At 46.2% G+C, this 27,553-nt stretch overlaps 1 protein-coding gene across 1 annotated transcript in view; it reads left to right on the top strand.

Moving 5' to 3' along the window:
• The window catches only part of VSTM4 (V-set and transmembrane domain containing 4), an 85,297-nt gene that overhangs the window by 3,643 nt on the left and 54,101 nt on the right, over nucleotides 1-27,553 (top strand). Inside the window, exons 2-3 of the mRNA XM_055425260.2 lie at nucleotides 4,313-4,711; nucleotides 22,900-22,968. Of these exons, the coding sequence (XP_055281235.1) occupies nucleotides 4,313-4,711; nucleotides 22,900-22,968 (468 nt within the window). The remainder of the gene's footprint in view (nucleotides 1-4,312; nucleotides 4,712-22,899; nucleotides 22,969-27,553) is intronic.

Genomic DNA, 27,553 nt, shown 5'->3' with positions numbered 1-27,553 from the left:
TCCTCCTTTAAAAACTGGTCTTGGGGGCCCTGATTGGGGTTCTGTGGCCCCTCCTGAGGTCTGTCTGCAGACCTAGGTGGCTACCTGGGCAATGGTGCGGTGCACTTCACTGGAGGATACTGATCTTCCCATTTCCAGCCTGCACTAGGTTCCTCCTGCCTCAAGGCCTTTGCACAGGGAGAACCATCTTCCATGAAGATCATTGCCTTGCTGCTGCCCTGAATTTGTGTCATGGGCTCCACCTTAGCCTTCAGTTCACCCTCACCTCTCCAGAGTTTCTTTCTTCCCTGACACGCAGAGATCAGAATCTCACTCTCAGTTTTGTAAGCCCTGCATCTTTTCTCTGTAGTTCACGACACTGTAGTCACATTCTCCTGTGTCTTTTTCCTGATGACCAGTGCCTTGTCCACTGGACTCTCAGCTCCTTGAGGTTAGGGATGCCTCTTCTCACAGTGCTCGGCACATGGCTGTTCTCAGCAATTATTTGTCAAGTGATTAAGTGAACAAAGCGTAAGCTAGGGTGTAAGTTGGAGGAATCGGAGCACTGAATGTGGAGGTGGCTGGGGTGGGGGCGGGGTTGGGGGTCTACCTCCCACCTCCCTCCGCTGCAGTGCAGGACCAGAAAGCAAGAAATTTCTCCAGCACAGAGTGACTTCAGTACTTCTCCCTCCTCGGCCGGGAGAGGGAGACTCTGCCCTGACCGGGGCTACTCCCTTACCTTATATAGTGTCAGAGGGTCTAGTGACACCTGACTCTCCTTCCTGTCTAGTAGCTGGCTTGGTCCATGTTGCCTGCTTTGCTTCTCTGCCCTGCAGGGTGTGGATGCTCTGTTGTTTAGATTGAGACCCAGAGGGGAAAGGCTTGGACCCCTCCCTAGCACCACACTCTAGTCAGCCTGTCTCTACTGAGTGCCTCTTGACCGCTCTGCAGTTTCTCTGTTGAGCCATATGGGGCCTGATAATTGTCATGGGCAGAAGCTGTGTGATGCTCTTCTGTTGTATTTAAACATCCAGCTAAGCAAATGTTTGCAAGGCACTGGATCCTCTACCTGCATTTTCTCCCTCCCTCGAGCAATGGCACTTCTCACAACTGTTTGCCTTTGGGCTGAATTGTGTTCCCTGGGCTTGAGGTAGTCATTTCCAGTGTAGAGGGGAGGACATACCTAGGGCAGTGGCTTCTCGAGAAAGGTCACTATGTGCATGGGGAGCCATACAACCTGAGAGTCTGTGTCTTTTAACAAAGCTTAATGCCCCGAGGAACCTGTGGGCATTATTGTTTCAGTCACCCCCCCCCCCCCATACTCTCCTGTTGAAAGTAGGTGTAAATATCTGGGCTGGTGGTAAGACTAGGGCCGAAATGAGCCTTCCTGGGAGGAAGGTTGTATTGCTTCACTGGGGCCGCCATCACAAAGTGCCACAGACTGGGGGCTTCAACTAGTTTAATTTCTTACAGCTCCGGAGGCCAGAAGTCTGCAGGGTTGCTGTCTTCTGAGGCCTTTCTCCTTGGCCTGTAGTCGGCCGTGTTTTCCTTGTGTGTTTACATGATCTCTCCTCTGTCTGAGTCTGCTTGCTAATCTCCTCTTATAAGGACACCAGTCATGTTGGATTGGAAAAGGAAATGGCAACCCGCTCTAGTATTCTTGCCCGGGAAATCCCACGGACAAAGGAACCTGGTGGGTTACAGTCCATGGGCTCGCAAAAGAGTGACTAAACAACAACAACATGTTGGATTGGGGTCCTCCCTGAGGGCCTCATTTTAACTTAGTCATCTCACTAAAGTTTCTCTCTCCAATACAGTCCCATTTGGAGTTCCTGGAGATTAGGGCTTCAGTATAGGAATTTGTGGGGGACACTGTTCAGCCCATAGCAAGGATCTTTGCACTTCAGTGGGAGTGACATGTTTGGGCCATTTGTAAGAGAGGGGCTAACTGAAGGCAGAGAGGCATTTCCATCTTTATCTGGGGAAGATGGTGCAGTTTGCTCCCTTTCCTGGGAGTTGCTAACTCGGCCTGAGCTGCAGAAGTGGAAGAGTTACTAGTTTGCCTCCAGGATGGAATCTGGCCTCCCATGAGGACCAGAGCACTTGGCACGTTCTCCTGGTTTCAGTCACTATAAATAATCCCTCCTTCATGCAGCGTTAATAGGAGGAGACGAGGGTGTGGGGTCCCGGCTGTGCTCTCATCCCATCCATGTTGTTTCAATTTCCTGCCTTCCCCAGCTCTCCTTGCCTCCAGTGGGGAGACCTTGGGGGCGGGCAGAGCAGGACTTCAGTTCTGGAAGCCAGCTGCTTCATTTCTGCTGCTCTCTGCCTGCTGAACTCTTGGGCAGCTGTTGAAGTGGGGTCAACCTGGCATTTCTGTGCTCTTCAGGGGGCTCCCACCATGGGGCCTGAGCGGACTTTGGGGAAAATGCTTTTGGTCTAATTTAACGTGGTGTGTGGGCTGGTGGGTAAGCTGCAGGGAAACTGTGAGAGCAGTGCCTCCTCTTCTGTCCTGTGTGAGTGACTTGTGTAGATAGTGAGATTGTTACTAGGGGGCGTGTGCCTTCCTTGGGTACCTGTTGATCTGCACTCCCTAGTGTCTCCCTGGGTGGCTTTGTCTTTGTCACTGTAAACACAGAAGACCTCATTCTTGTTCACAATGAGCTGAGTCCAGCCAAGCATCTGTCTTTTCCTTCTGAATTCACTTCCATCTATTTTTTTTTTAATGATAACAAAAGACTGTAACAGTGCTGTTAGCTGAATAATGACCCCCAAAGATGTCTGCATCCTGATCCCTGGAACTGTGAATGCAGTTTAAAAGGCACTTTATGGATGTGATTAAGTTAAGGATCTTGGAGTATCCTGGAATGTCCTGGTGGCCTGGCTTTTAAGAGCTTAGAAGCAAAAGAAAATTGACTCTCAAGTCGTATCTCTTGAGGTGTTCAGTTTATTAAATGAACAGTGGAAAGAAACTATGTGGAAACGATATGTAAGGAGGAGCTTATTGTCTGAATTTTACAGTGAAGGATACTGTTTGTCTTAAACTCTCCCTGTCACCCCAGCACATACAGTCACCTTGTTGACTCACAGCCTCTTCACAGTGGAAGGTCCAAATCTTTACTCTTTTTTTCACCTTTCCTCCTTGCTTACCTATACCACTGACCAGGGTTCAAAGTCTTGGGCGACTCTGCCATCAAGGCCCCCAAGTCCCCTCATGTGAACAGGAGGTGGTATTTGGGGGCTATTTAGTAGTTTGGGATGACCTTGGGGACAGCTGCTCGTGCAGTAGGGCATGATGCTTCCTGGAGTTGCCTGCTGGGCAGCGCAGGGATGATGATGTGGGACCTGGTGAGAAGACAGCCCAGCTTGGACAATAGCAGGCTCTGGGCATCCTGGCCTTCCTGGACTCTGTCTGCCAGGGGGAGGCTGCACTCGTGAGCTCCCGGGCTGCATGGCTGCAATATGTAATCCCTGCAGATGCCATGCAGTGTGTCTACTGGGAGAAGACCTTGGCAAGGGTAGCTGGGCTGGCTGATCTTGGGTGGAGAGAGGGTGGCACCCTCAAATATCAGCTTGGAGTAGAACTGTGGCTGGTGAGAGTCAGCCCTGAGACCAAAGGACAAGAATTCGACCTGGGCCTGGTTTCCTGGAGCATATTTCAGGTTGCTGGGTGAGTCTGGTACCCCTCTCTGCTCCTGGGCTCATTGGCTCTTTTTTCCTGCACTTCAGCTGTTAGACCATGTTAGACCACTTCAGCTGTGGATCATGGTCCTGAGAGACTTGGAGTGAGAAACCGAGGCACCTCTGTCGTTCCAGCTCCCTGGTACTAGTTTAACACTCGCCTGACCAGTACTGATAGTCTGCCTTGGTTGTAGCTGAAATATCTGAGTCAGGGAATGGGGCCACAGCGTTGCCTCCTCAGGGAGGTGATGAAACTGATTGAAGCAGGCCTTGGGGAGGCAGGTAGGAAAGGTGGATTTGATGTAAGCTGGATATTTTTAAGAGCTTCCCCAAATTTAAATCTTTATGTGAAATCTCCTGAATTTTAAATATCAGCAACTATAAAGAAGAAAAGCATCTAGGCCAGGTGATCAGTGACATCCCACTTGCAGGGGATCATCTCATAGTTTGAGGACACGGGGGCCCACAGAGACACACTCCTTGCCCCAAGGAGGGCTCCTTCTTGAAGGCAGAGTGAGCATAGACGGGGTGGAGTTGGCCCGCCTCTCTGGCTGTGCACATCACTCTGGCTCCTTAAAGAAGATGCTGTGTGTGCTCACCTGGAGAATGGCGGTGGCCTTCCTCATTTTCTTCCTTCCTGTTTTCTCTGCAGAGGTCTGTGGAGCCCTCAATGTCACCGTGTCCCCGGGGCCCGTGGTTGACTACCTGGAGGGGGAAAATGCCACTCTTCTCTGCCATGTCTCCCAGAAGAGGCGAAAGGACAGCTTGCTGGCTGTGCGCTGGTTCTTCGCGCGACCAGACGCCCAGGAAGCCCTGATGGTTAAGATGACCAAGCTCCGGATGGTGCAGTACTACGGGAATTTCAGCCGCAGCGCCTACCGGCAGAGACTGCGCCTCCTTGAGGAGCGGCGTGGGGCACTCTACACACTCTCTGTCTTGACCCTCCAGCCAGCAGATCAAGGGCATTATGTCTGCAAAGTCCAGGAAATCAGCAAGCACAGGAATAAGTGGACAGCTTGGTCCAACGGTTCCTCAGGGACAGAAATGAGAGGTAAGAATACGTCTTCTCTCTGGGGAGAGGGCAAGGGGGCAAGTCAGAGGGTCTCCCTCCAGCTGGCCAAGCAGTGGCCTCCAGGACAGTCTTACTGAGCTAGAATACATCTTTCTGGACTCTAAGGACCATGGTTGTATGAGCCAGGCCATGAGAATGAGGATAGATCTTTATGAGGATGCTGGGGCTGACTTGTGCTATAGACGTGAAGTCAGGACAGAAGGTGTCTGGCCCCCTGCCAGCCAACCTGCCCCTGGGCAAACTTGTTTTGTACCTGAAAGATAGGACTGGCTGTGTGCTTCATTTGCCTCTAGCTCAGATCTGCACTGCCTTGATTGCTTTGCCTGGGGATGGGAGTGCCGGATGCCTTTGAGAGGAGGCACACATTGGGAGGTCTTGATGTGAATTGCCAGGCCTCAGAGCAGGGCAGCCTGGTGGCTCTGATCCATCGCCCAGAGGAACTGATCCAAGCCTCAGGGAACAGCTCACTCAGAAATTCATCCAAAAGTGGGCAAGGGACCAGAGGTGGCCCTCCCTTTCTGGAAACAGATAAGAGGCATGGGCCATGTTCTGGAACATCTTAGCTACCAAATGCTATATTTAAGGGTTATCCATTTTTTTTTTTTTTTTGGTGGAGTTCCCATGTGTGGCTTGTAGGATCCTAGTTCCCTGACCAAGGATTGAACCTGGACCCAGGCAGTGAAAGCATCGAGTCCTTACCACTGAATCACCAGGGAGTTTCCCAGTGGTTATCATTTTTTACCACTGATGTTCCATTCAAGAAGCCACCTATCACAATTTTAATAAGACTTGCTATTGTGTACTAAAATTACATCTTTGATTGCTTTGCACATGAATTTGGCCTAGTAGAAAACCAACAGAACCACAAAATAAACCTGATGACCCAAAGTGTGAAAAAGAATCTAATTTTATTTTATACATGTCATTTAAATTAAAAGCAATAGTGATGCTGTTAAAGGGATAGAACTCAGTTGTGAACAGGCCTTTTTAATATCCTGTGTGTTACCCAGTGGTTTCCCTGATGACTCAGTGGTGAAGCATCTGCCTGCCAAGCAGGAGACACAGGTTCGATCCCTGGGTTGAGAAGATCCCCTGAAGGAGGAAATGGCAACCCACCCCAGTATTCTTGCCTGAAAGATCTCACGGAGAGAGGAACCTGGTGGGCTGCAGTCCATGGGTCGCAAGAGTCAGAACACGACTGAGCAACCAGGCATGCATATGTTAAAGTAAATAATTTACATGGATAGTCCAACTTCATTTGTCTTTGGAGTGTGCTTATTTTCATGTTCTTAAGCATGGAATGATGTATTATCTGAAATGTGCACTTTTTCTTTTTAAGCAAATTAATTCAAGAAAACAAATGACTATTAATATAAATATGTATTTTGTCACAGAAAATAGAAAAATCAGATGTTCACAGGCTGAGGAGAGAATCCACTCTGGATATCACTTGGCTCTGAAACATGTGATCTTACGTATACCCATTTAATTTTTATGTCCCGTGTATTCTGGAGCCCTGTAGTAAATCTCTGGGCGGTAATGACTCTCTGCCAATTAGAACAGATGAAAAGGTTCCTTGCATTCAAGTGAGTGCTGTCAGCATGGCCATTATTTCAGGTGTGTCCCCTGTCAGTGAATGAAGTTGGGTTCCTTCTAGAACATTTATTTGGTTACATGTTACCGCAACTTAAGGTGGTTCCCACGACTACACTGAAACTAATCTCTTTCCCCCACTTCTCGGTACTTTGATCTGCTCTTCTGAGTGTGAGAGGAAGGGGTGGAGTTACAAGGGGGTGTCCAGGGAATTGTGTATAAACTGCAACCGGTCACATTCCTGCTGTGTCCCTAAGATGGTGTTGCCTGACACAGTCCAGCTCCTTAGCCATGTGCTTGCAGAGTACTTTCCCAGTGTTACGCAAAACGAGAAATCCGAACAAAAAATTAAAAAGAGACCAAATAACCAATCTACCCCAACAATTGCAATTTTATTTGCTTTATTTTGTCCATGTTTGTTTTTGAGTTTCTCCAAAATCGGAATAAGTCCTTGAGCATGTGTGTTGAGGTGACTAAAAAAATAAGTAGCAAATTATTGGAAAAAAAAAATCTATGTTAATAAATGAGTTTGTCCTGGGTTTTTTCCTGAGGACATATCTGAAAGGGTGTGGCTAAAGATATAGGCTGTATTAATTTGGGGAAAAACATAAGTTATCATTTTATGTTTTAACTGAACAAATTATTAAAGTATGATGGAGAATTGGGGATTTTGAAGAATGGGAAAGATTTAAATTGGGGTTTGTTTGAAAACCACATACATATGAGACCGTGGAGGGGGCGAGCTCCTGATTCTAGGAGATGATAGTTATCATCTTTGTGTGACCGTTTAGGTTACTGGAGTCAGCTTGCCTTATTTTAGAGAATCTGTCATATCCCATCAACTTGTCGGTGTCAGTTTACTATATGGAGGTAGGAGGAAAGGCAAAGAATGTCATGCAGTTTCTTCAGTTGCTTGTGCCATATGACTATTTCAGTGAGCCAGAAGCCCTGCCTGTGGAGAACCTGGATCCCAGAGCCCTAAGTGACATGTGGTGTTGGAACCCTTTGGAGAGGTTTCTAGGAGGGTGGATGTTAGGTTTGATTTCATTTAATTGTTTCATCAATGATTTGAAAAGGGGGCACATATCACCTTAGTGAACTTTACATAAAATACAAAACTGGGAAATGTTCTTAACATCAACAAGGAATAAAACATAACAAATGGAAATCCAGAGAGGTAAGTAATACAAGCAGGATATAACAGAAAGATTCAGTTTGGAAAATGGCAGAGTGATATACATCTAGGGGAAACAGCTCGCAGGCAGTCGTGGAGAGTCAATAGGAGGCTCTCTGTGCAGGGACTTTGGTGGTGTCAGTGGCAAATTAGATGCTCATCTGTAGGGTGACCGGGGGCTTCCCTGGTGGCTCAGTAGGTAAAGAATCCGCCTCTAATGCAGGAGACCTGGGTTTGATCCCTGGGTTGGGAAGATTCCCTGGAGAAGGAAATAGCTACCTACTCCAGTATTTTTGCCTGGAAAGTCCCATGGACAGAGGAGCCTGATGGGCTACAGTCCTTGGGATCACAAGAGTTGGATACAACTTAGCGACTAAACCACCAATGCAGGGTGATACGGCAGAACAGACAGCCCACCATTTCCATCCGTACCAAATTGGCCTGGTGTCCCTAGGAAGGAAGTTGGTTGTGTTGTGTGTACTTTGCTGGGAGGACACTAATGTGGACTACACAGTCTATTGGGGGAGCCTCATTTGTAGAAGGAAAAGGCAATGGCACCCCACTCCAGTACTCTTGCTTAGAAAACCCCATGGACGGGGGAGCCTGGTAGGCTACAGTCCATGGGGTCGCGAAGAGTCGGACACAACTGAGCAGCTTCACTTTCATGCATTGGAGAAGGAAATGGCAACCCACTCCAGTGTTCTTGCCTGGAGAATCCCAGGGACAGAGGAGCCTGGTGGGCTGCTGCCTGTGGGGTCGCACAGAGTCGGACACGACTGAAGTGACTTAGCAGCATTTGTAGACAGAAAGATTCGATCTAGAGAAGAGTAGCAGACATAATGAAATGAGTGGCAGCCTTCAGAGAAATGAGCAGTTTAGCTGAGGAAGCTTTGCTGGGCTCAGTGAGTCGCATATGGACAAGAGTGCTTGGTGGATTCGTTTATTCCTTACTTTGTGGGGATTTATTTTATGGAGCACCTGCTCTGTACCTTGCTGTGTTGGAAACGTGGGGACACAGGGTGGATCTGTCTATAGGGTGGCAGATACAGAAACAGATATGATGTCATGGTGTCAGATGCAGTGATAAAAGTGTGAGTGGAGCATTGTGTGAATGCATAGGAGGCCCCTAAGGATGAGGAGTAGGCAGTGCTTGAGCTGACATTGGCTGTTTATGTGGGGCAGGGAATGAGATGAGGCGGCATCTTGGAGGGTAGGGCATCCCACAGCAGTGAATCAGGACTGCTGGAGTCTGAACTGGGAGGTGGAGGTGGCAGTGGGTCTAGGGGAAGCAGGCTGAGCTGATGGTGGAGGGGACTGTACTGAACGTCAAAGAATTTACACTTGGTTTTCTAAGCTAGTGTTCTCAACTTTACCTAATGATCAGTATCAGCAAAGCCAGATTCTGAAGTATCTGCCCTAGAGATTCTAGTCTATTCAGCCTGGGTTGGAATTTGAATATTTAACATCCAGTCTAGGTGATGTTGGGGGCATCTTAGGTGGTGCTAGATAAAGAACCCACTTGTCAATGCAGGAGATGTAAGAGATGCAGGTTTGATCCCTGGGTTGAGAAGATCCCCTGCAGGAGGGCATGGCATGAAGAATTCCATGGTGGGCTACAGTCGATAGAGTTGCAAAGAGTAGGACACAAATGAATTGACTTAGCACACTAGGTGATTTTATCATCAGGTGTTTTTTGGAGAACCTTTTTTTAGTCCTTGGCAAGTCCGTGAAGCATATAAAGTCTTTTGACAGACCCCTCTGGGAGGACCAGGCTACGGAGTGAAGAGGCAGTCTTTTGTGGTTGCGTAGGCTTTGAGAAGGAAATGGCAACCCACTCCAGTGTTCTTGCCTGGAGAATCTCAGGGACGGGGGAGCCTGGTGGGCTTCCGTCTATGGGGTCACACAGAGTCGGACACGACTGAAGTGACTTAGCAGCAGCAGCAACAGCAGCAGGCTTTGTGAAAGTGTTAGTTGATCAGTTATGTCCGACTCTTTTAGACCTTATGTATTGTAGTCTGCCAGGCTCCTCTGTCCATGGAGTTCTCCAGGCAAAATACTGGAATGGGTTGCCATTCCCTTATCCAGGGAATCTTCCCGACCCAGGGATTGAACCCTGATCTCCTGCATTGCAGGCAGATTCTTTACCATCTAAGCCACCAGGAAAGCCCATTGCACAGGCTTTAAATTATGCCAAATTTGGTAGTAGGAATGGAGAGACATTAGAGGTCAAATAAGAAGACTTTAATAACTGGATGCGGCAAGGGAGAAAACTTTGGGATAATACCCAGGAGAGTAACTCAGTGTGTCCAGGGTAGTGCCCTTGATTGACAAAGGGAGCATAAGAGATGAAGCTCATCCACAGGGAAATTGAGAGTGAGTTGGGTGGAGGCCATCCACTGACGGCCAGTAAGTACGCAGAAATGTGGATCTGAAGGGCCCATCTGATCTGGCTTGTGAGAAATGAATCTGAGTTAGGCAGGTGAAATCACCATGGGGTGAGTTGATTTCCGAGGGGCAAGGGCCAAGGTGAAGAGCCCTGGGAAACACCAGTATTTGGGGAAGCAGATGGAGCTAGCTTGCCTTGGCGTCTGGAATGGGCTCCTCTGGGCCAACCCCATGGCTGTCTGGAAAGGGAAAAATCTTTTCAATAGGAGAGCCGCAGTGGAGGGTAAGGATGCAGCAGCTTCTTCCTAGGTCCCAGACAATCCCACAGACTTGGAAATTCAGGAGATATTCCAGGCAGGAAGGAGGTGCATTGGCTTGATTCTGGCTGCCAGGTAAACCCTGTGTCCTCTTTATTAGGAAAATGAGGAAGGGAGACAAACTGACTGATAGCCATGGGTGGATTGAAGGGGTGGTCGCTTCCTATGGGGTCAGTGCAGGGCCCCAGCTGCCCCCAGGATGGATATGAGATGGGAGAGGTGAGTGGGGGATCTTTACTGCCAGGGTGGGGTGAAGAGCCTCTCTCCAGCCCAGACCACAGGGACCCCACTTGTGGCATTTGAAGTGCCCCCTCCACCCCACATCTTGCTCTACCCCACCTTCCAATCTGCACTTTGATTTGCCCATCTTAACAGCTCTGTTCCCTCTGCTTTGGTTCCAATAAATATTTTGATGGTGGGGGAAAAAAAAAGATCTCTAGGAAACAACTTCTGGCTCATTCATCATGAGCAGGTCAGATGCAGGGGTGGGTTTCACTGCAGGTGAGACAGGAGGAAGTGAACTACACAATCCTGCCCTGGCTGACACCAAGAATATGAGAGGTCCAGTTTGGAGTGCTGTGTGCCCAACACTGAGCAGGCAGAGCGAGGCTGGAGTTGATGGAACAGGGAAGTCAGGATGGGAACCGAGGGAGCATGGGCAGTGGTTTGGAGTAATTTCCAACAGGGAAATGAAGCTGTTCAGCAGGGTCTCTTAAGGGGAGCCCTATTTATGGGGTTGGACGGAGTTAGACACAACTGAAGCAGCTTAGCAGCAGCAGCATTGATGGTTGGGAGGTTAGGGTTTTCTGAATTGGAGGCTTCATAGATCGATGAATGCAAAGTTTTCCAAATGCTCTTGGTTCCTTTAGGCCAAAAGAAATAATAATTTTGCTTTTTAAGTAGTTGGGTCCATCAGCCTTAAAAAGTATTTCTGTTCTAAACACAGAGCATAACGTGTCCCTAGGCATGGAGACAAGCTGTTCTCTTTGGGGTAGATTCCAAGATCACTTACAAATCGAGGTGAAGGTTTGCTATTTTAGGGGACCACCGTCTGTCCTCTAGTTGCAAAACAATGAATTTTAACTACTTGTAATCAATTCTTTCACACATTGTGATACCTTCTGAAGTTTGCTTTACACTGTCCCTGCAGACACAGAGGTATTACAGCATCTGACCCTGCGTTGTTCTGTGCAGTCAGCGCTGACTGGTACTTGTAGTGGCTCAGGCGTGCAGTTTGTAAAGGAAGCTCCCCATCTTCCTTAAGCTTTTCCACACACCCTTCACCCTGTCCAGGCTCTTGCTGGTTGTGCTTTGTGCCTGCTTTCTCTGATAATCCCTGGACCTCCCTTTGCTGCCTCTGCTCCCCAAGCTTTGGGAGTGTCTCTGCCTTTGTACCTCTGCCATCCTGTTTGATGTCCCAGTGACCTCCCACGTTTGTCCTCCTTTGTTCACTGATCAGCCTGGTCTCTCTCAGGATGTGCAGACCCTGGATAGTTCTAATCACGAGGACAGCCCTGAGTGGGTAGACCAGCTCCTAAGCCTGGATTTTCTTCAGGAGAGTTTCCAAGATGAAGCCTGAAGATCCCTGGGGCTCCTGCTCAACGACAGGCTCTGGCAGAATCCTGGGTGCCACATGACCCTAACAGTTGTTGACACAGGCCAGTTAGGGGCTCTGAGTGAGGGTAACACATGGGCCCTTTCCACCAGGGAGTGTGGGCCCCAGGGTTCTCAAGAGTGATGCTGTCATTCATTTAGGCTTCTGTTCTTCGGGGTAGAACAACTTCCATTCCTGGTTCTCCAGACTTTCTACAAAATTTTCGTCAATGGCTTTTCAGCCTGGTTCTGCCACCCACAGATTCAGAAGCAGTCTGATATTCTAAGCAGAATTGAATCTCCTTCCTTTCAGATGGAGATGTTTTCATTAACGGTGAAAATGCTAATAATGGAAGCAATTTGCAAGGGCTGTCTCCTGCAATTTAAACAGTATTTCAGTCTAACCCCAAATAACATATTTTAACAAACCATATTGTTATTTGACTTCAGATTATAAAAGTGAGCTTTAAATGTTACAAGCGGACAAAGAAAATGGAAAACTGTGTTTACCCTAAACGTATTTAGGGGAAAAGATGAAATTATAATTTCTTATCTATTTAACCCTGAAATATTAGAGAGAATTTAATAATTGGATCTGAAAGTACCACCACAGGGAACCGATATTTCAAGTTTCAGTGGAAGAAATTAAATAATTCCTTTTTCCCCAGAGACACGGAGCAGATAATTAGGAATGAGATTAACTAAACATTTAGTGCTACTGCTTAATTAAGCAAGCTCACATCGTGATGTTTAAAGTGTCAACAGGTCCAGATACTCAAAGGGAACAAATTGACAACCAGAGTGTAATTTAAACACAACTTCAAACAATCCTTCATTGTGTCTATCCTCATTCTAACTGCTGTGGTCTTGGAAGAATTTAAGAGATTGGAACAAACTCAGTAGCATGTATGAAGCCCCAGTTTATGAGGCTGTGATCCCTGTGCTTTGCCCAAAGAGAGGTACATGTGGGGAGGTTTGATCCCCACTGTCCTGGGGCCCAACCTCACAATCTGGAGGAGAAGAGGTATGTCGATATGCGTATATATTTGATAGCCTTTATTGATATAGCTAATAAAAAGTCTGAAAATTCCATAGAGGAGGCTGACACTTGCAGGAGAGTAAGGACAAGGTTACATACTTGGGGGAACCGGAGAGGTTCACCTGGAGGGTGTGACATTCCGCTGGGGCCACAGGGTGAGGAGGGCTCTGCGACTGTGGGCCATGCCATGTCAGGAGATGAAACAGCCAGAGCAAAGGCTGAGGGAGGATGAGGGAGAAGAGGGATTTGCAAATAACTGAATGGAGTTGGATGCATGTTTGTGGTTGGTGAGGGCTGAGGTGGACAGCGATAAGGGGAAAGGTTGCCACGGTGGCCCTGGTCAGGGACCTTGACTCCAGGTACCCTGTGAAATTCTTAGATGCACCGACATGCCTGACACAGTGCATGGTATAATGAATTTTTTAGATGAAGGACTGAATGAGTGATCCAAATCACTCATGGTTTTGAATAAAATGCCATTTTAATTAATAGTAACAAGGAGTGGAAGGTGGTAGCAAGAAGATAAGGTATAGGGACTTCCTGGTGGTCCAGTGGATAAGAATCTGCCTGCCAGTTCAGGGGTCATGGGTTCAGTCCCTCCTCCGGGAAGATCCACATGCTGAGGGAGGGGGAAACGAAGCCCGTGCACCCCAACTACTGGCCTATGTGCCTTGAGCCTGTGCCCTACAACAAGAGAAGCCACTGCAATGAGAAGCCCAGACATCACAACTAGAGAGTAGCCGCCACTTGCCACCACTAGAGAAAGCCCCCACGCAGCAACAAAGATCCGTCACAGCCAAAAATAAATAGTTTTTCGAAAAAAGAGGATAATACATAGATCTATCCCAGGGTTGTGTCTGGACAGGGCTTGGTAAAACTTACCAAGCCTTAAGTTTTAATATTTTGTAAATACACATGGCCTTTGTTTTCTGTAGCTGATTCCATCTCAGAATGCATAGTTCTTATCCCACTGCCTTGTCACAATGGGAAATCTATTTAATATGAGTTTTTGTTTGCTCTTCTGCTATATTTTCTAGAATTTATCTTAGAGTGAATGCAAAGGAAAGAGTGGCTTAAAATAGACAAAGTTGGAGCTTTTCTGTTTCTCATCAGCTGTTCCATCAGTGCAGGTCACCCAAAGGTCCTGTGCACATATATGGCTTTGTCCAAGCCCCAGGAGAGACCGCCTTCAGCCTGAGGCTTGGAGGGTCAAGGGAGGAAGGAAGCAATAGGCAAACTTCAGAGAGCAGAAACAGAGGCGGTCTCTGTGTCTCTGTGGGTTTTAGTTGCCTTTCTTGAGAACACTGAGTCACTTATAAATAGTGAAGACACAGCTACATTTAGTTTTTTCCTTGGGAAACCATCTCATCATTGAATAAGAAAGGTCAGTGAAATGACTATATTAATTTTTGAATTTGAGCAAAGGCGTTGACTCCTCTTTATTTTATTTAAGAGTCTTGTGCATATTTCGTATCACTAGAACTCATAACTCAACCTATGCTCTTCAATTTAATCCAGGGAAAACAAGAGTAACAGCAAGACCTAAAGAATAAACATATCACACAAGTTGTTTACAAAGAACTCCAAAACAGCCCCTTAATTAACATGTCTCTGTGTGCAGAAATACAAGGCGAAGAATACAGCTTTCTCCTTGCAGATTTTTCTGTCCTATTACTGTATGCAGAATGAATGTTGGCTGCTTAAGGTCTCCGGGCTTCCTGCCTCCATTCTATAAGAAACTAAGAACTCTCTGGCCATAAAGTGATCGTGACAGACCCAGAGCCAGCAGCTCCAAGGTTAGAGCCCTCCAGAGAAGTCAGCTCCAAAGGCCTGGTGAGCTGGTGCGATCCCCCTGCTTCTGATGCGGATCTTCCATGGGAAGCAAGGTGCTGGGTAGGCCTGGGCTCCCTGCCCTGGGCTCTCTTCTCAGCCTTCTACAATGTAAGTTGGTCCCAGGACCGAGCTTTCTCTGGGATACCTTGACCCACTAATACAGCATCATAGTCATCCCATTCATTCATTCATTCAAAGTAACTGTGACTTGTTATGGCCTGAGAAGGATTCTGGCACGTGAAAACAGATGCAGTTCCAGCCTGCATGGAACTTCCCTTCAGCTGGAGGAGGGGGATAATGAACCAAAGTGTAGTGATGCATTCTAAGGCAATGCATTCAGCAGGGAGAGAGGGTATGAAATATTAGGTAATCACTAGAGGCCTCTCTGACTCAAATTCTCTCCGGCCTCCAAGTTTGGGTCTGCCTTTTGGGGAGACACATCATCCTTTATAGATGGTCTGCTCTTTTGAAAATAACTTCCTTGAAAGCTGTGTTCTTCACCTTATATTTCCCTGCACTGAGACGTGTTATTAAAGGGCTCTTTGGGAGTCCTTTGTAAACAACACTTGTGTGATAGTCTTATTCTTTAGGTCGTGCTGTTACTCTTATTTTCCCTGGATTAAATTGAAGAGCTTTGGTTGGACCTTAACCTGGACTAGATGGGAGATTGAGGCCTAGGGTCTGGTGCCTCATGACCTGAATCCCCTCTCCAATGTCTCTTGGGACTCACCTCTCTCTGTCCTAGGAGTGTGTGAGGCAGGGCTTCTCCATGAGGCTTCCTGGGACCTCGAGCCTCAGAATTTCCACAACTTTGTGTTCCCTAATCACACAGATTCCCAAATTTGCCCTCCCCCAAATTACTTGGTATCATGGCTGGGAATCCTCAAGAGGCCACAAGAGGCCTAATTAATCCTCCTGTACACTAACGTTTTAAAACCCTGATCTTCGGGCGCTCAGTGAAGGTAGTAGAAACAGGAAGGTAAAGGCACGTCTCACAAATTTGGGGCCAGTCCTTCCTGCGTCTGGGCTGCTGCTCCCCGGCCCCCTCACTCCCCTGTCTGTACCAAGACCTTCCCCACACTTGTCTCTACCAACTCCTGCCTCCCAGAAGGTGTTCTGTGTCAGAAATGTGCTCCTTGCTTTGGATATAGCCCCTGGTTGTAATTTAAGCTCCTTTAAAACAGTGGAAACAGTGTCAGACTTTATTTTTTTGGGCTCCAAAATCACTGCAGGTGCTGATTGCAGCCATGAAATTAAAAGACGCTTACTCCTTGGAAGGAAAGTTATGACCAACCTTGATAGTATATTAAAAAGCAGAGACATTACTTTGCCAACCAAGGTCTGTCTAGTCAAGGCTATGGTTTTTTCTGTGGTCATGTATGGATGTGAGAGTTGGACTGTGAAGAAAGCTGACACCGAAGAATTGATGCTTTTGAACTGTGGTGTTGGAGAAGACTCTTGAGAGTCCCTTGTACTGCTAGGAGATCCAACCAGTCCATTCTAAAGGAGATCAATCCTGGGTGTTCATTGGAAGGACTGATGCTAAAGCTGAAACTGCAATACTTTGGCCACCTCATGCTACGAGTTGACTCACTGGAAAAGACTCTGATGCTGGGAAAGGTTGGGGGCGGGAGGAGAAGGGGACGACAGAGAATGAGATGGCTGGATGGCATCACCAACTCTGTGGACATGAGTTTGAGTGAACTCCGGGAGTTGGTGATGAACAGGGAGGCCTGGCGTGCTGTGATTCATGGGGTCGCGGAGAGTCGGACACAACTGAGCGACTGAACTGAACTGAACTGAACTGAATCATAGGATTCTTTGTGAAGGGAATTGGAGGCACAGGTAAGCAGGTGGGAAAGAATATTGGGAAAAAGGGGGCTTTCCCAGGGCCTCTAACAATCCTGAGTCATCTGTTCCATGAATGAAGGGGTTGGGGGTGGGGTGGGGGTCATTCCTTCAAAGCAGGCTCAGATGAAGGTGTCTGTAGCATCGGTGAATGGGAGACTAGGAAGGGAACAGGAAGTCCTTGAGTTGAAGGGCTTTGTCACAGGGTCTTGGCGTGAACTCAGGGGAACACAGTCTGCCGCAGCCTGTGAAATCCGCCCTCCCCAAGGGAGTCTGCAGGACTTACTGTTTGAGTCAGAAATCAAGGGTCTCAGATTTCACTCCTCTCTGCATGGTGGTTTCCCTGAAGGTCCCAGCAAAGGATACTTGACTAAGATCCTTTCTCTCCAATCTGCTTCCTCCAGACTCAAGGCTGATAGGATCGTCTTGTCTTGGTGCCTCTGGGCTGTGTTCTTCCAGACAGTTTGATCCTGCAGCCACTTTCAACCAGAGGGCCAGGATGTGTTGGCTCTCACAACCCACCCCTCTTAAATTCCATCTGATTCTGCTGTCTTGGGGAGGAGCCCAGAAAGGCCTGTCACTGTCATCAGGCTACCACCTCACCAGAAGGACAGCCCACCAAGTGCTGGGGTCCCCAGAAGGTTACAGAGCCATCGAGAGGTCAGCTGATGACTTAGCTTTTGAGTACTCTTTGCTTTCTCTTTATACTGTGGCCCAGACCCATTGATAAATGGGCATAGGAGTCAGAACTCAAAATGCCCACGTTGTTTCTGATAAAGCTGTATTGAGAAGAGTAGCTTGGAGCTGAGGCCAAACTGGGCTTCCTTTTGCTTCCCTGATCAGTTTGACTATCCTCTTTCCAGGCCCCATACCCTGTAGGAGGAGGTGGTCCTTGTACAGCCCTCCCTCACAAGACTTTGGGTTGCAGGAAGGATGGAAGAGGCAAGGCTCCCTGGGAGGCAGGGCTGGCATCATTCCTAGCATCTATAGAGTAATGAACCTTCTCCAGGAGGGCATGCTGCCCAGCCCCACATTAGCTCTCGGCCGAGAAGCAAGGCTACGGGCATGGGGCAAGACAGAGGCCACCTTGAGCAGGCCATTGGCCTGAATCTCAGGACTCAGACGTGTGTGACTGGACAGTGTATCACATTCACTTTGAGACAGCACAGTATTAGCAGCTGAAATAAGATAGCTATGCCGAACCTTGGGAAAACTTCAAAAGCTCTGGCAGAATTGATGTAAAAACTTTCTTTTTTGTAGGAACAGATAAGATTATGACCGGTGTTGCTGATCTTCATATGCCAAACAAGGTTGCTGTACTTCCCCATAAAATAGCCGCACTGGAGAGAAATGCACAAACTCCTTGCTTAGAGCCCCTTAGCTTTGAATCCCAGCTTGTTGGTTCTTTCAGTACCCATCTCTACAAGTCCACTGGGGAGACCTTATTTATTACTGTTAATCCCAAATAAGGCAAAGGGACTGCAGACATTAAGCCACAAGGGCAAGGAACTCTTTCTTATGGACCATTTGGACAAGTGGAGGGTCACACTCTGAGGCACAGGGCTGACAGTAAAGGACCAAGCTAGAATTAGGTGTGGAAATTAGAGCAGGGGATAAAAGAGACGAGGTTGCTGTCTTATGGAACTAAGAGCTAAGCTCTTATGGAGCTGTCTTATGGGTAAAAATGGCTCATTAGGTCTCAGGCACTGTTCTGAGTACTTTCGATATATTAACCCTTCTGGCTTCACACTCATCCTGAACTTACTATCATCCCTGTATAACAAATGGGGAAACTCAGGCATGACAAATGGGGAAGTTAAGTGACTTGCCCAAGGTCACATAACTAGCAAGTGGCAACTTAGTATTTCAACCCAGTGCAGATCAGTGCATCTCACACTTCAAAGTGCATATGATTCACTCAAGAAATTTGGGTTTAAAAGCAGATTCTGATCCAGTAGATCTGGGTTGGAGCCCCTGCAATCCTGTAGTTCTGAGAAGTTCTCAGGTAACATTGATGCTGGTGGTCAGTGGACCATACTTAGAGTAGTAGTAAGGCTCTGGACAATGATGGGCATCACTGATCTCCTGAAATCTAAGGTCCTCAGAAGTCCATTTATTTTCCTTTTGGTATTGTCTTTATTAAGACTCTGTGGTTATCCTAGCCTAGGTTCAATTCATTGAAGATGAAAACTCATTCAAGCTAATTCAGGAGAGAGGTGGGGATGGTTTCAGGATGCAGAACTGTTGGAATGCAAGGTTAGAAAATGACACGTCAGCCTCTTAGTACCCAGAATGCCATCAGGATCAAGTTCTCTATCCTCTACCTTCCTTCTGCAGGTTCTGCCCTTGCTCCATTTGCTTTCCTGTTTTCCAAAACGGCTGCCCACCCCCAGAGTCCATAGACTTTTTCAACCCCAGGACCTACAACAACCATATATACTCTGTTTAAATTCTTGAAGGGGGAATATGATCAGTTGCTCTGACAGTGAGTAGGTTATACGGGCTGTGGGTGGGGCAAATTAAGCAGGAAGGATATTAGACGAATTGTCTGACATATCTAATAATGCATGAAAGACCAAATGTCCACTGAGGGTTCATTCCTGAATGTCCAAGTTGCTTTCTTTCAGGGGCCATCAGAAAGAAGTAGATCATTTATTTACTGGATGCCTACCAGCTGCCAGGCAGTGTGCCCCAAGATGGTGATATGGAGGTATCACCTTTTTGGTTTTTGGTTTTGAGGAATTTAGGATCTACAGGGAGGGGAGTTGTTTCACATAGGACAAAACCTTCCCTCTGAGAACAATTAGAAAAGCTGAAAAAGTAGTCTGCATTTTGGTTTTCTTAATTTATTAGGATTTTTTTCCTAAATTTATTTTTATTTATATTTCATAGATATATTTGCGTGAAATAATTACACAATTACATATGTGCCTATGTATTTCAGCTATCCTAATTGTTCTCTGAAGGACAGATAGATTGACTTCAGAGAAGAGCAGTGAAGGAGCCTAATTGTCAGAGTCATTTATAAGAAATTCAACCGTTCTTATGCAGTGCTTGATTGCAAGGAGATCCCACCAGTCCATCCTAAAGGAAATCAGTCCTGACTATTCATTGGAAGGACTGATGCTGAAGCTGAAGCTCCAATACTTTGACCACCAGATGCAAAGAACTAATTCACTGGGAAAGACCCTGATGCTGGGAAAGATTGAAGGCAGTAGGAGATGGGGACGACAGAGATGAGATGGTTGGTTGACATCACCAACTTGATGGACATGAGTTTGAGTAAGCTCCGGGAGTTGGTGATGGACAGAGAGGCCTGGCGTGCTGCAGTCCATGGGGTTACAAAGAGTCAGACATGACTGAGCGACTGAATGGAACTATGCAGTGCTTGTTCAGAAAAGTTATCCAGAAAGTGACAGTCAGGTTGTTTATGAGGCAAACAGCTTTTGGCAGTTCTAACTGTGAGATGGAAATTGGAAGGTCTATGATAATTACTTGAGGCTTTCTATTGGTTATCCTTGAAGAAAGGGCAAACCAGAAATAGACCATATCCTATGAAAACTGAAACTCAGCTTCTGAACAGTTCATACTCTCATTGGATTAGGTGAGCATCCTCCTACTCTAATTTCCTATGAGGAAAATAAAATTTCATCTAGAGTCTCCATGACTTTCTACATACAATGTCTGGCATTTGAGTTAAAAAATTATCAGGCACATCAAGGGACAAGATCAAAATAAAAAACATAATAGGGAACACTCTTGCATTGCTGGTGGGAATGTAAGCTAATACAGCCGCTATGGAAGACGGTATGGAGATTCCTTTAAAAGCTAGGAATAAAACTACCATATGACCCAGTAATCCCACTCCTAGGCATATACCCTGAGGAAACCAAAATTGAAAAAGACACATTGAAACCCTGAGGAAACCAAACTTGAAAAAGTACCCTGATGCTCATTGTAGCACTGTTTACAATAGCTAGAACATGGAAGCAACCTAGATGTCCATTCACAGATGAATGGATAAAGAAGCTGTGGTACATATATACAAAGAAATACTACTCAAGCATAAAAAGGAACACATTTAAATCAGTTCTAATGAGGTGGATGAACCTAGAGCCTATTATACAGAGTGAAGTAGGTCAGAAAGAGAAATAATAAATATTGTGTACTGACATATATATGAAATCTAAAAGATGGCTCTGATAAATTTATTTTCAGGGCAGCAGTGGAGAAACAGACATAGAGAACAGACTATGGATGTGGGAGAGGGGAGGAGGGAGAGGGGAGATGTGTGGAGAGAGTAATGTAGAAATTTACAATACCACATATCAAATAGATAGCCAATGGGAATTTGCTGTATGACTCAGGGAACTCAAACAGGGACTCTGTGATAGGCTGCAGGGTGGATGGGGAGGGAGATGGGAGGGAGGTTCGAGAGGGAGGGGACATGAGTGTACCTACGGCTGATTCTTGTTGATGTATGACAGAAAACAACAAAATTCTGTAAAGCAATTATCCTTCAATTAAAAAATTAAAAAAATAAATATAAGTAAATAACAATTTAAACAATCTTAAAAAAAAACAGACAATAGAAATAAGCTTACAGGTGATGCAGATGTGAAAGCTATCAAGCATGTATGTAAAATAATATGATTAATATGGTTGAAAAATTAGATGACATGCTGGAGGAATTCATCAGAGAGCATAGGCTTTAATAAAAAAAAAGAATTAAGTGAATGATCTATAACTGAAAAAAATACCATAAATGAAATGTTAAGCTTAGTAGCTGGGTTTCAGAGCAGCTTAGACACAGGTGAAGAGAAGATTAGTGATCTGTGTGGTAGATCAATAGGAAATACCCATCCAAGACCTGGAGAAAAATAAAGATGGAAAATTCAGATTTGGAACCCATGGCAATAATAATATGAAAGTTTGAGGGAGGGGCAATAAACAGAGTTAAAATTTTAGACCATCCTTGCCATCTTCCTTTCCTCTCATATTAATTCAATTTTTATTCCAACCACCTTTGTCTTTTTATTTGGGTCCTAGATTCTCTTCTCTAGAACTCTTCAGTGCAATAAACAATGACCACATGTAACTATTTAAATTTAAATTAATTAAATTGAAATATGGAGAAGGCAATGGCAAGCCACTCCAGTACTATTGCCTAGAAAATCCCACGGATGGAGGAACCTGGTAGGCTGGAGTCCATGGGGTCGCTAAGGGTCGGACACGACTGAGCGACTTCACTTTCACTTTTCACTTTCACACATTGGAGAAGGAAATGGCAACCCACTCCAGTGTTCTTGCCTGGAGAATCCCAGGGACGGGGGAGCCTGGTAGGCTTCCGTCTATGGGTTCACACAGAGTCGGACACGACTGAAGTGACTTAGCAGCAGTAGCAGCAAATTGAAATACATTTACAAATTCAGCTCCTTAGTCCCATGCAGACAAGTCACGTTTCACATGCTCAACAAATGTGCAGTGGCGGCTGTGTATGCTGTGCAAGCACTGAACATTTCCCTCATCTCAGAAAGTTCTATTAGACAGTGCTGTCGTCCCCTGACATTTACATTTTTCCGTTAGGTTAATTTTTAGATTACTCCTGTACATGGAAACGTTCCATGGTTCTAGACTCTTTAGTATTACATTCAAGGTTTGAAAAAGTAGTGAAAGTGTTAGTTGCTCAGTCACGTCCAACTCTTTGCAACCACATGGACTATAGCTCGCCAGGCTTCTCTGTCCATGGAATTCTCCAGGCAAGAATACTGGAGTGGGTAGCCATTTCCTTCTCCAGGGGATCTTCTCGACACAGGGATCGAACCCAGGTCTCCTGCATTGCAGGCAGATTCTTTACTGTATGAGCCACCAGGGAAGTCCTGTAACTCAGTTGTGTTTCCTGATGATTGAAAGCAGGCACAGTGAATTCAGTGCTTAACCACTGTCTGAAAGCAGACAAAATCTCAAAATCAGATGTATGCTACTGTGTGACTGTCTTACATGGAGAATGGTGCTCAGAGCACCGACCCTGAGTCATCAGAAGACCTCAGGCTTCTCTAGAGACACTCAGCAAGTGCACTACATTTTGGAAAGATGTTGGATGTGTTAATGTATGGGGTGAGTAAGACTTCTACTGAACTGAGTACCAAAAACTTAATTCCCGTCTCTGGTCTCTTATTTATTATATGTAAGTCATTGCACCTTCCCCTGGCATGTGATTTGTGACAGTTAAATGTGGTTTTTGCAAATGTGAAAATTACTTTATAAATGTAAGTGCCATGTAACCCATATGATATAATCTTTTGGACTGAGATGGGCCAGGTTCATAAACTACTTCACTTCATGCTATGCAATTTCGGTGTTTTTTTTTTTTTTTGTCTTACAGTGATTTCCCTCAAATCTTCTGAAGATTCATCCTTTGAGAAAAAGAAAGAGACCTGGGCATTTTTTGAAGGTAATTCTTATTTATTATAAGATGCAGCCTCACTTTTAAATGAAGTTGCTCAGTCATGTCCGACTCTTTGCGACCCCATGGACTGTAGCCCACCAGGCTCCTCAGTCCATGGAATTTTCCATGCAAGAGTACTGGCGTGGGTTGCCATTTCCTTCTCCAGGGGATCTTCCCAACCCAGGGAATGAACCCGGGTCTCCTGCAATGCAGGCAGACGCTTTACTGTCTGAGCCACCAGGGAAGCCCAACCTCACTTTTAGATAATAGGAGATGAATAGAATAAGAAGAAAGGACCCAAACTTCTTAGTTTTTTCCTAACATCAAACGGTTTTCTTGGTTTAAACATAGTCAGGAGTAGGATGGGAATCCCTGGAGGTATCAGTCCACAGATTTTGAAAGAGTTGAAAGCTCCAATCTGCATAATTTGGTGTTGTTTGTTTTTCTCTAAGATTCCTACTCTTAAGTGATATTAAGGAGAGACCTGTAAGCAATATATAAAGGCAAATTACATCTATTGCATCTACTTTTATCTCAGGTTTCTTAAGAGTTTGGGATTCTGGAAACATTTGTAAACCTTAAGCCAGTGATTTTCAACCCATGTTAGACTCACCTGGGAGCTTTAAAAATGCTGTTGCCTGAACCACATCTCTAGAGATTCTGATTAAGTTGAAAGTTGTTAGAAGTTTTTTATGAGACGCCAGTCTGCAGCCATGGCCGTAGAGAATTGTTTCCCAAAACTGGTTCCAAACCAGCAGCATCAGCATCACGTCAGCATCAGCACACTTGGGAGGGAGGCTGTTACAAATGCACTGTGTTCTATGCCACCCATGGTTATGGAATCGGAGTCTCTGGGGGTGTTACCCCCAGAAACCTAGGTTTTGTATACTCAGACTGGAGCTTCAGAGCAGTGATTCTCAACAGGAGGCAGTTTGTCCCTCTAGGGGGCATTTTCCAATGTCTGGGTAGTTTTGGTTGCCACAATAACATTTTGGTGCTACTGGCATCTATTGGGTCTTACAATGCACAGGTGAGCCCTGACAGCAAAGAATTATCAGGCCCCCAAATTCAAGAGTGCCAAGGTTGAGAAAGTATATGGCCTTAGAGTATGGACAGTTCACAGAAATTATTGTAAAGTGGTTGACGATTATGACCATAAGCAATGAAAAAATGTACCTTGTGAGTTCTTAGGCAGAACCTTTGATCAGGTAAAAAAAAAACAACAGATTAATGTAAAGATGTGATCAGGAGATTGTGAAGGATTACATCTTGTGAAGGCATTGCATTTTTTGATGATGTATGAACCTTGTGAAAAGGATCTAAGGAGACCTATGTCCTTGGGGCTTCACCAGCACCTTTTGTTAATTCAGTGGATGTGAGAACGTGCTCATGGGAGAGTGCACTTGGATTCAAACCTGCCTCTTCCAATAGCTAGTTAATAACAATGACTTGAGGAACTGTCTCCCTAAGAAAAAGGTAACCATAATTACGAACCTGGTTTGCAAGCCATAAAGTGTCACTCAGGTAGGCCATTAGGATTGTTTCATTTTGAAGTCATAAATACTGCATTTCTCAGGTTGCACTTTGCTGGAACAGTGATTCTTTGTATTTCCTGCCTTTTCTTCTGCACATTTTGTAGATGGCTTTTTCTGATCTCCAAGTGAAATAACCCACAGTTCCCTCCTTTAGCCTCTCATTTACTGAATGCCTACTTGTTAGCAAAGAGATGTGTGACTTTCATCCTCACAGTGAAGCAGTAGAAAAAGCAATTGATGGGCCCATATTCTGAGGCTGCCCTATAACCCAGGCACTGGGAAGGGGGGACGTCTGGAGATATCCTGGGGGCTCTCTAAGATAGGTCACTGGCAGATGTGACAGTAGGAGCCCTGTTTATCATCAGATGCATAAGGATATCCTGGGGGGTGTTGTTAGAAACCCAGACTCTGGGTTGCCCCCAACTCGTACCCCTGCCAAGAATCTGATTATTACATTTAGGAAGAGATCAAAGAATTTGCACTTCATCAGGGCTTGAGGTGCTTCTGGTGCAAGTGATCCAAGGACTGTTTGAAAATACTATGGCCCCAAACCCTAGACTTTATATATTTGGAAAGACTAGCATTTAAAAGTCTGTACAGGCACACCTTGCTGCACAATCGGAATCTCTAAAACATTTTGTATAATTAATGATTACTTTTTAGTTCATGTGTAGCTACGGAATATCAGGGTTACTCTCAATCCAACTCTACACAAAATTGATAGCCCATGGTGCACTGTCTTCTCCACACAGAGAATTTGGCTTCTACAGAAAAGCAGCATTGGAATTCTCAGTGTGTATCCTGCCTCAGAGCAGCTGTGTCCAAAGTGCTCTTTCCCTGTGATTTCGGCAGCAGCAGCATCTGTGGGTTTTGCTTTTTTAACCCAGCCACAGTGTTGACGAGGTCAGGGGTACAGTTGAAACTCGCTGGCGTCTGATCCCAGGCCTTTGCCCTTTTGTTTCTGGATGGGAGAGCAGCAGCAGCGCTTGAGGACGGATATCTGTCCTCCTGGGACTCATCTAGGCCCGGCTGCATGCCTGCACCACAAAAAAACCATTGTCAGGCCTCTTGGTGAGATGCTTGAGTAAGTTAAAATCCCTCTGGGCTATAGCTCAGGTATTTCTCCCCAAGCAAGATATTATTACTGGCTGGATAAAAACATGAGTAGAAGTACCTGGTTTTCTCCATAGAACTGCAAAATAGGGATTTGTAGTTGTCCTGGAAATACAGAGGGTGGACATTAATTTTTCTGGATTCAATGGCCCGGGGGGAATTGAGCTCCTTCCCTGTGCTGAGGAATGTTGGGGTCACTGGGTTTCAAAGCAGCGCTGAATACTCCAGCCAGGCTAATGGTTGCCCAGCAACAGGGACGCAGGCTGCCTCTCATGAGGACTGCTCTGCCTGACCTGGCCTGGTGTGGCCTGGCTTTCTGAATGGATGGGAGCTGGCATGCAGACACAGTGTACCACATCTTGGCCTCCCTGCTGCGTGCACATCACTCCAGCCTGCCGGCCCCACCATCTGCTTCAGGGAGGCCTGGGCTGGGGGAGATGGGAAGACAACTTTCTGCATGGCGGCTTGCACTTGAATCTAACAAAGACGTTGGTGTCTTTGGAAGTCCAGCAGCAGAAGATGAAACTACAAGTGATTTCGGAGAACATAGCAAGATTTTTATAATTATTTTGATTATTCAGGTGTATGTGGGATTTGAAAAGCTAAGCCTGGATTTGGTTAAGTATAGATGTTTTGTTCAGTTTGAACCTGGAGGTGAGGATTCAGCCTCCGGACAAGCATTGTTTGGCCTGGCCAGAGTTTTACAACCTCTGAGCTAACATTTATAATGAGAGAGGCGTTTATATAAAAGGTAAAGGAAAAGGTGAAAGATCGGGCAACTTTGGGCCAGTATCCAGCCTGAGAATGACATCTGGAGCCATACTGTGTCACCCGGGGAACACTTTGGCTCTAGCCTGCTGGCAGAAACTAAACTGGAGTCTTAGTCAGTTGTGCTGGAGTTTCAGATGGCTCTGGGTTTAACCTTTGTTTTCTGAGAAAGACAGGGGAGGTTGTTTTAGTGTTCTGAGTAGTTCCAGCAGGGAGATTGCCTTTATGCAGCAAAGGAATGCTTGAAAACAGAGGGAAAAACCAGCAACTGGGGGTGCTACCCAATCCAGGGAAACCTCAGGTGTTCTTGAGCTATTTCTCCTCCTACAAGGTGATACTGTTTAATGTTTCTGTGGCTTTGAGAATACAATAGAGCAGGCATGATCCGTGCTAAGCCTGTGGGGACCCACGTGAGGGTGGCTGATGCCTGCTGGCCAGTGTCCACAGCCTGGAGGGCCTGTGTGCTTGGCGGTGCAGCTGAGCCTTCCGGACTGGCCAGATGTTTTATGACTCTGTAGCCGTGGCTGCCTGTGGAGAGCCCCTCTGTGCACGTTGAGGAGGCTGTGATCTGAAACTGTCATGTGGGCCTCCTGGAGCCCTTTGCCTCCTGCCTGAGAGTGTGCCACAGATGTATGCAGTAGGTTTTGGGGAACACTGGTGGGAGAGTCTCCCTGCGACCTCATCCCTCTCTAGTTCCTGCAGTCCTGAAACCAGAGATACCATCTGATGAAGAGGGGAACTCACGACTCAGGTTGCTCTGCTCCATCGACACAGAAACTTAAGGTAGAGAGTTCTTCTCTCCACCCCAATCCTGAAGCCCCATTGCCATTGCCTTTTGCTCCCAGGGCCCGAGTCTCCGGAATCCTTTTGAGACAGATGCTGCACCCACCTGCCCGCGTTCTGTCTGCCTGGCACTTTGACTGCATTGCTTCTCAGCCTCGAGAGCCAGAGATGGCTCTGTAGTCCTGTTCCCAGAATAGTTTGCTCAACAGTGTGTGAATCCAGGATTGGCCATATGTTATTCGTGTTCTGGCCTGTCCTGTATCCTGTCATGAGTCCCAGGCTGTGACCTCTGCTCTGTCCCTTGGAATTTCATGTTAAATGGAAGCCCAAGCTTGTCTCCCTAACTGCCCTCTTGCAGAGTTCTCTACTGAATTAAGCCGCAAAGCCCGCAC

Source organism: Moschus berezovskii, chromosome 12 (genome assembly GCF_049115385.1).
Source record: "Moschus berezovskii isolate FMDL1 chromosome 12, NW_MosBer_1.0, whole genome shotgun sequence".
NCBI lineage: Eukaryota > Metazoa > Chordata > Mammalia > Artiodactyla > Moschidae > Moschus > Moschus berezovskii.
This window is presented reverse-complemented; position numbering and strand designations above follow the sequence as displayed.